This window comes from Buceros rhinoceros, unplaced genomic scaffold (assembly GCF_000710305.1).
Source record: "Buceros rhinoceros silvestris isolate BGI_N320 unplaced genomic scaffold, ASM71030v1 scaffold34623, whole genome shotgun sequence".
Classification (NCBI taxonomy): domain Eukaryota; kingdom Metazoa; phylum Chordata; class Aves; order Bucerotiformes; family Bucerotidae; genus Buceros; species Buceros rhinoceros.
This window is the reverse complement of record NW_010402421.1, coordinates 6,069-14,632: the sequence shown is the minus strand read 5'-3', so window position 1 is coordinate 14,632 and position 8,564 is coordinate 6,069. Positions and strand designations below refer to the sequence as shown.

Genomic DNA, 8,564 nt, shown 5'->3' with positions numbered 1-8,564 from the left:
GCCCGGTGGGGGCCAGCCACAGCCCCTCGGGCTGGCAGCCAGCAGCATCCCTGACCCTGGGTCCGGCTGGGGGGCACCGATATGGGCAGTGCTGCTCTCCTCCCCAGACGGCAGGCAAGGCCGCTCCTGGAGAACTGTGCCGAGGTAATTCAGTCCCTGTGCTGCTGTAGGAAGGCAGCTTGTCTGTCCATGCTTCCAGACACCAGCCTACTTTCTGGGACTTGCTGTTCCTTCCCCTCCGCGCACACAGGCAGACTGTCAGCCGCGCAGCATCTGCTCACCTCTTCAGAGCAGACGCTGCTTGTGAGTGCTGGCCCAGCATTACCTGCTAGCCCAAACCCTTCTGCTACATACAACCACCGCCCAAGGCAGGGAAGTTCACGTCCCCACTGTCCCCGAGCTAGCTCAAGCCCCAAAAGCCTGAGGTCAGCTTTCGCTGCGGCTCCTTCCTGTGTGCCCAACGTTCTCTCCAGGGTTACCAGTTTATGAAAGCGAGCGCCCAAAGCCCGGAGAGCTGGCTCCTACCACCAGCGAGCACGTTCTCATTTTCTCCAAACTGTCTCCAGCCTGGCTCAAGAATTTATTTCTCTAATTCTGTTTTCATGAAAGCAGAGACTGAAGGAAATTACTGTGGATAAACAGATTAGCCGTGGCAACTTCATGCCAAGTACACAATGAGCATTTTGGCCTTCGCAGCCCAGACAGCAGCGCTGTGCTCCTACCGAGGAGGAGGCACAAAGCCTCTTTGTGCTGCATGACTAACGCAGGCAACAAACCGAGCCATTGAAGACAGGAAAGACAGCCAGTGCTCCTGCCAGCAGCTGCCTGTTCAAAGGCATCTCGGACTGGAAAAGCATCCCTGGCGAGGCACCTGCCTCTAAACTTCTCAGGACTTCAGCCCAGAGCAGGGAAAACCCCGAGACAGGGCACAGGGGATTCCCAGTCCCTGAGGGTCCCAGGAAGCCCCTCAGGCCGTGAGTGACGCTCAGCTAAAGGGACTGCTCTCCACAGAGCGTGTTCAACGCCGTGAAGCAGCTCGCTGGCAAGCTTTCGGAACCACTTATAGTTCAGCTTGTTTACAGAGAGAGGAAAACGAACCTTACTCATCACCACATGCAGATGCCACGCATAAGCTTGGATGTACGAACCAGCTTAAACCCCCGCAGTCACCCGATCCACTATTGCCAGCATCTCACATATGTGGCCTCCTGTTTTCCACAGTTGGTGGGTTACAGGGCTGTGGTTAAACTGGTCTCCCACACTCCTCACATCCACCTTAAGTTGACGGCTTTACCTAATCCAAATTAACTCAACTTCATCGACTACTTCCAAGTGATATCGACCAAAATTGTTCCACCCAGTCACAGGGAGGCCTTCAGATGACATTTAAATCCACTTTTCAAGCAAGTGCAGACTCAGTATCAGCTGGCGGGTTTTTGAGGATAAGGAAGCAGATGGAACCACGCACTCATCCAGCTCAACAAAATATAATCCGTGAAAACCAGACTGCAGCAAAAGCAGTGCTGTGGGTGTAAATCCAGAGCTCTTAAAATATGCTAAAGCTACAAGGAAATGAAAAGATATTTCTGTAGTTAAAAAATGGAATTTTGAAAGCGTCATCTTTGAGACAATCAAGCTAGATAAGACCTTAAAAACCAGAGAATGCCTTTGGTTGTTCAGCCCTGGATAATCTGTAGGGTATAAACATTCTAGCACGAAAACTGCTTGGGGTTCTCCTGGAAAACAGCTGCTGGGCCATAAGCAATTCCCATCTATGTGCAGCCCCTTCCCTGTCAAGAGAACATATTCCCAGACATACCGTAAGCTTCATAGGTTTCCTGTGCCTCCCCGTGTCCATAATCATAGTATTCTGTGTCCCTGGAAGAGCAATTATGGTGGTTACACACAGCGCTGAAATCATACTCCTGAACTGACACAACTTGCACAAACACTTGAAAAGCGAAGACGCCCGACACTGCTCGTGGCTCTGGTGTGTCTGATGGCTGCGTTCACAGAACTGTCAAGGGCACTGGGATGCTCCCAGAAGTTATTTTCCAGGCACTTCTGGATCCCAGCAGAACAGGGCACCTTCCCTACAGCTCAAACTCAGAAATGGGTGTTTCCATTCCCTTAAAAGAAAAAAAAAAAAAAAAAAAAAAAAAAAAAAAAAAAAAAAAAAAAAAAAAAAAAAAAAAAAAAAAAAAAAAAAAAGAGCATGCATGATTTTCTTGGAAGCAGGTAGAGACAAGCAAACTCACCCTTGGCCCTGGCTGTAGTAGCCTTCGTACCCCTCATAGCTCTGGTCTGCGTATGCATCATCATAGCCCTGAAATGGATGATGACATAAACGCTGTTAATGGAAGGACCAAAGGGTAATGCCCGACCAAGAGTAATGGCAAAACTGAATTCAGGCTACAGCAGCTTTTGAGGAGCTGGAGAATCTTCCCTGCCCCAGGGAAGGGGCTCAGTGGTGATACAGGTGGCCGAGATCCGCTTGTGTCCTGTGGTGTGGGAGGAACGAACCACACTCACGTTTACAATGCATCTGAAAGTCATTCACACATCCACGGCTGCAGTTTGTCTGCGGTATAAATCCATGTGCCAGGAGGCCTGTAACCGTGAGGTCCAAAGTCCAGGCAGACAAAGCCCGACCTATTAACTTATGACTGGTTTCAGTGGAAAAAACAAGGAGTTTTACCCAGAGGAGAAAAAGACTTTCTAGATGTATGAGTATTTGTGATTCCCCAAAATGCTGCTGTGCATCAAAACCATTTGTCTTGCATTTCCTTTAGAGCACAGATGCCAAGACAAGCTTGGCAGGAGGGTGGTGCTTAGGTATAAGACTTGAAACACCATCGTGCTCATTCACGTATTTACTTGAAGGATTTTAGGGGCCTTTGCTGGTTCTTGCTCAAAGAATTCTCTTGCAGAAAGAGAATGTGATGTGAACCACATTAATCTTTGACATGTAGCTTTTTGACCGTGCGCTGATCGTCATGGCAAACTTCTGTCCTGGGGGCACAGTTCAGTTTAATAAAACCCACCCTTTACCCTGTATGTAGGACACTGGCAGTTCCCGCTTTTGAGGACTAAAGAGGCAGAGTGGGTCACCCAGCACCATACCAGTGTTCGCACTGGTGGCCGCTTCTCCAGAGCCACCTTGCTGCTGTTGGCCCTTATGTCAGTAACGTTGAGCATCTAATACATGGTCAGGTAGCCGGGATCAAACAAAGAAACAAAGATATATGGTTTCTTACATATTCCTCGTAGGTCTCTGGTGCGGGAGGAGGAGGAAGCGGTATCCTCTGAATGCCAGCTGCTCGTGCTCTGGGTGCGGGAGCACCCCGTACTGCTGGGGGAGGAGGGACTCCGCGGGCTACAGCAGCTCCCCGGGCAATGGCACCCCGCACCGGGGCTCCTCGCACGAGCGCCCCCCGAGGAGGAGGAGGAGGAGGGGGAGGACCGACTCCACGGCCCCTGGAAAGGAGATAAAAAGGATTGTGAACAGCTACAGCTGTACTGCTGGTGAGCTGAACGCCCAGGGCAGTGCTTGCGCTTCTCACACCTACTGTAAAATGCAACAGCTTGAGAAATAAACACAGTTTCCGTTAACTAAGCCGTGAGTTCTTTATCAAGAGTGAAAGCACAAGAATTAACGCTGCTGTATTGCAGGATTTACAAAAACTCTTCTGGGATGAGCCCTCTACTGCATTAGATGTTGGACAGAGAAAGAAGTAAATCTGATACAGAACTTCGGCCAAGTCATTTCTCAGAGTTCGTTCAAAACGACCCTCTGTCGGTAACCTGTAATAACTGCCGGGCCTCCAGGGCTGGGAAGTCAATGACGAGATGAGCGGGGACACCTTGGGGCTAAACATTCAGAAGCGAAGACTTTCCCCCATGAAAGAGGTAGTGAATCACGAGCTATAGTAACGAAGCTTTATCGCCAATTCATCCCAACGCCTGGACAGCGATGACAGAATAATGCCACGCTGTAACTCTCAAAGGAAGGTCAGTTTAAACTGAAACTGCTTATTCTGCGGAAGGCTGCAGAAGCAAACATGACGCATCTGTCTACACATCACTGCCTCAGTCGATTTCTGAAAGGTGACTTTATGAAGCTACTGATTTCAACATCAAAACCAATACAGCAGGCAGCCACCGCACCAGATTACATCTCAAACCACTCCAAACGTCGGATGCCAGCTTGCTAAAGCACTGCAATGCCGGGCTAGAAAGCCCTGGTCAAGGTTGAGGCCAAGAGCCCGCATGTTGAACCCTGTCTGGCAGGACAGCTCCGGGCAAGATGCAGCATTTCCACGTTTGCGCTTTTGGGAAAGGTACCTTGGAACGGGTGGAGGCGGTGGTGGAGCTGCTCCCCTTCCCCGCACAGGGACTCCTCGGCCACGCGTTGGCTCAGGTACGCCATTCAGGTAAGAGAGCTCCAAGAACTGCTCCTGACAGATATCATCCATCATGTCCTAAAGAAGAGAAAGAGTCAGCTCCAGAGAACAGCCAACAGGCCAGCCTGTGCTCCGGGACAGCACAGCCTATCGCTGGAACAAAAATAATGCAAGAGCCCTGAATTAAAATCTGCTGGTTAATTTTGCCGGGATTTGCTCAGCACATCTGCCAGCCTTCTGCTAACGGGCCGAGGAGGACACGCCACAGGGGAGCACCCCAACAGGGCCCTGCGCCGAGGACCTTCTGCAGGGATCTGATCTCCAGCATCCCAGGGGTGTCAGCAAGATTTAGTTCAGAGGTGAAGTCAGACAAGACATCTCTTACCACCAGCACCTTACAGCTCCATTTAAACGCAAGTGGCTGTCAGCGAGCCCGTGTAACGTAAAACACTGCTGCGCTCCCGACAGGCTGAAGGAACAGTGAAGCCTGACAAAGAGTAAACTCCCGTTTGCAAATCCAGGCTGTCCCTTCAAATTCCTAGGAAGACGCTGTGTGTCTGGCTCCACGTGTTTTTATCACCTCAGGGGATCCACCTTCAGGAATTAGGACAGGTCTCTGGTGACCCCGCAGAAGCCCTTGCAACCCACCCCTACCCTCCGCACACAGGCAGGCAGGGCCTCGCAGCGAGGATCTTCATGATGCCATGGCAACACCACAGAGCAAGGAGGCTCCTACCAGCTGTGTCTTCACAGCACTGCTGGCTTCCACAGTGCCTTCTCTGTCAATTTTCAGGAGTTTAACACATTGTTTGAAGGCAGCGATAGATAAGACACTTTAAATAGCAAGGCTGAATGCTTGCTTTAGCGAGCTGAGGTTTTGTACACCCCAGGGGCTCCTTGAAGATGACCTCTTTCCTTCAAAGACACTTCACACAGCAATCACTCCTCCCCTCCCTGTCAGACTCACAGAAATCACGCAGTACCCACACTTCTCCATGCTAGCCAACTACCCACCGCTCTCAGTTCCACCCGCCCCTGGTATTTCAGGGAGAACATCTGAGCTCCCAGTCTCAGCTGTGGCTCAGCTCTCTACGTGCTTGGGCTCGGCACTACAGGCCAGGAGCACTGCGAGCTCCTTCCCGGTTTTGTTTTCTCCTAATTTAGCGAGCAACTCTTTTGTTATAATAACCCGTGAAAGACTCCTTTGAGTTCTGCAGTGCTTGGAGCCAATACTGCAGCTGGCACAGAGCTGACATGAGGTTGACCATCAAGGTCTAAAGGTTGACTGGTAGAAGACATCCACACAGAGAAGTGTCACCTGTGTAAATTCTAAATGCCTGATTAGCAGAGAGATTCCTTCACATCAAACACATTTAAAGCAAGAGAAACACTGATTTAACAGGTGTGACTCAGAAACTAGCTACAACACTGATTGCTGGTACCAGCATCCTCCTCATCCTCACAGCACCTCTCTAGAGCAGAGCAGTTTCTGATCTGACCAATGCCATTTTCTAGCTGGATCTCTACACTGCAGCTCCAAGCCGGAGGAACCCGCCCCTGGAGTCTCGTCCATGCCAGGCATGGCTAAATGTATTCTCCTGCTAAAACTGACTTAGGGAGGTCAACCCACCCACCCTAGTGTCCACAGCCAGCACTGGGAGAGAAATACCTACTCCAAGTGTTCTAGGCAATTGTCCTGTAAGTGTATGTCTTTCTAATTATGGTCCGAGGAGCAATACAAGTCTGCAGGCACAACTAACGCGGTCACCCTAAGCTGCCACACACCCCCCTGCTCCAGGCTTCAACTACACCTTGCACCACACCAACCATACCCATCCTCACAGCCAAGTTCACAACCCATCCACCTCCTTCAAAAAGGACAGAACACCAGGGGACGTACTGGAACAAGGAACTTCTTGACTTCCTCCATGGCGTGAGCCATCAGAGCATACGCTTCGCAGGGGGGTCCGAACACTTCAATGAAGACGTGCAGATCCATGTTTAGATGAGCGTATTTAGGATCCCCCCCTTTGCGCAATTCTTCCTCCTGAAACAAAGCAGATCAGAGAGTCCTAAAACGAAGATGCAGAGAAACTACTTGCCTTTTCTCTGATTTTCTACACTCTCACAGGAGGTGTCTGATCAAGCCTTTTGGCCATGCCTAGACACAGATCACGATGACATACACAGGAGTATCCGGTTTTATAAAGGCCACACGCCATCTACCCCTTCCGGCTTTGTGCAAATGCCTTTTCAGGTGACAGATCTTTGCGGATTGACCCTGGCCACCTGCTTCTTCCAGAAGATTAAGCATATTCAAGCAGTGTTCTTCTTCTCCTGCACCACCTTCCTGCCCGAGGAGCTCTTTACCACCTTCCGAAGTCTAACTCCTCAAACGAGCTTGCTCTACTCCAGCTCTCAGATACCCCGGGTTACTCAGGTGGCTTTAAGAAGACACAGATCAGCTAAAGTAAAAAGCTGAATTAAGTTACAGCTCTGTTGACTGTTAGCTCAGTTTTGAGAGTACGCAGGAAGAATTCTTTTCATTTTTTCTGCTCAAAAAACCCCCTCCTGGCACTGTGTGATTCACCAAGGATTACCAGGAACATACTGCTCCAACATCTTCAGTGAACCATGAGGATTTAAGGATTTCAGAGGGAACAGCTGGAAAAAGGATTATTTTTAATTTTTTTTTTTTTTCTGGAGAGGAAACATATTCCTTTAGCGAATGGCTTTTCCTGGAGTAACTGGAATTAATTCTTATTTTATAAACTTTCGTGTAAATTACCTCTGCATCCAAGGGGACACAATCTAAAAGATGACCAAGTCACGCTCATAAAGAAAACATGCATCACGCTTCTGCCCCAATCGAGATTGCTCCCAACACAACAATTTAGGAGGGGGACTTTCTACCACCTTTGCTTTTGGATTTTCGTGGTTTAATCTCTTAGGAAATGCTCTGAGAACCACTATTTCTGGCAGCAATAGGCAAGGGTTAATACAGATGAACGTTCTCAAGGGCGATGCCCTCACCTTTGCTTTATCTCGCATCGAGCCCTTCCCCAGCACAGATATCTTAGCACCAGTTTCTTCCTGGAGTCTCTTGATGGTGTTGCCTTGAGGTCCCAAAATCTTTCCAACAAAGTTGAACTGTAAATGAAGATGACAAAAAAAAAAATTAGCTCCAGAGCTCAGGAGCCTTAACAAAAGCTTTTCTGAAAGTTATACCGGCTGACAAAAAAAAAATTCAGCCATTCCATTTTCTCTTCACCTCACCAAAAAATACCACCCAAAAAATGCACAGAAAAATTTAAATTCCAGAATATTCTTTTAATGAAAATGCTCCAGCAGAAAATCAAGCTAATTTAACTCACATAAAGTGTTTATTCAAAGATCTACTCTCCAGTGGTTTTACAGGCAGCATATCTTAATGTTGCTGTGAGTTCTTAACTGTAAAGCGCAAAGCTCGACATGTGAAAGTGTCTATTCTGGTAATAAAAGGTCACAGTGATGCATCACCATTTAGCTTTATCCCAAGACATTCTAGAAATGTAACGTAGTAGAAATAAGACCCCGCAAGCTTGTGCAGGAAAAATTCCGTAGCGATAGTGGAACGCTGGCATAACTCCTGACAACACTTTGACAGCTACTATCTCACAGTCAGCCGTAAACCCCCCAGAAAACAAGCAAATCACAGCGATTCAGCAAGCTGTGGTCTGGCCCTCACCTTGGGGTACTGTTTGACAGGTATCAGAACTCGTTCTTTCAGTTTCATATTCTTGTGGGAAAATAAGTCCAGGTAGTTCTCTTCCTCATCCTTCTTTGTTGTTTCACCCTTCTGAATTTTTTCAATTTCTAAACAAGATAAAAATAGGGCTGCTTATACTCCTCAGACAAGCATCATTTTCAGCGCTGGAGTTAGGACAGGCCACCCCACCCTCATCCTCTGGGAGCCAGGGAGCACTCACTGCAGTAACACATCTGGATAGGCTCCTTAGCGCTTGCCCAGCTTCCCCCCTTCACATCTGGGGATTCCAGGAGGCCAAAACCGGGATAATGAACAAAAATAAGAGCAAACAGAAGAGATCGCCCTACAAATAACTTCAGATCAGAGCAGGAGCTGCAAGGAGATTCGTGTCCCACTTCTGCTGTGCCTTTCTC

The 8,564-nt window shown here is 48.7% G+C and overlaps 1 protein-coding gene across 1 annotated transcript in view; it reads right to left on the bottom strand.

The window, feature by feature from the left end:
• KHDRBS1 (KH domain containing, RNA binding, signal transduction associated 1) overlaps positions 1 to 8,254 on the bottom strand; it is a 9,407-nt gene extending 1,153 nt beyond the window's left edge. Inside the window, exons 1-7 of the mRNA XM_010132639.1 lie at positions 8,131 to 8,254; positions 7,437 to 7,553; positions 6,304 to 6,450; positions 4,345 to 4,481; positions 3,258 to 3,477; positions 2,259 to 2,326; positions 1,820 to 1,878 (exon numbers count right to left, since the gene is read on the bottom strand). Coding sequence (XP_010130941.1) covers positions 1,820 to 1,878; positions 2,259 to 2,326; positions 3,258 to 3,477; positions 4,345 to 4,481; positions 6,304 to 6,450; positions 7,437 to 7,553; positions 8,131 to 8,178 — 796 coding nt within the window. The 5' untranslated portion in view covers positions 8,179 to 8,254. The remainder of the gene's footprint in view (positions 1 to 1,819; positions 1,879 to 2,258; positions 2,327 to 3,257; positions 3,478 to 4,344; positions 4,482 to 6,303; positions 6,451 to 7,436; positions 7,554 to 8,130) is intronic.
• Between the last annotated feature and the right edge of the window lie 310 nt (positions 8,255 to 8,564).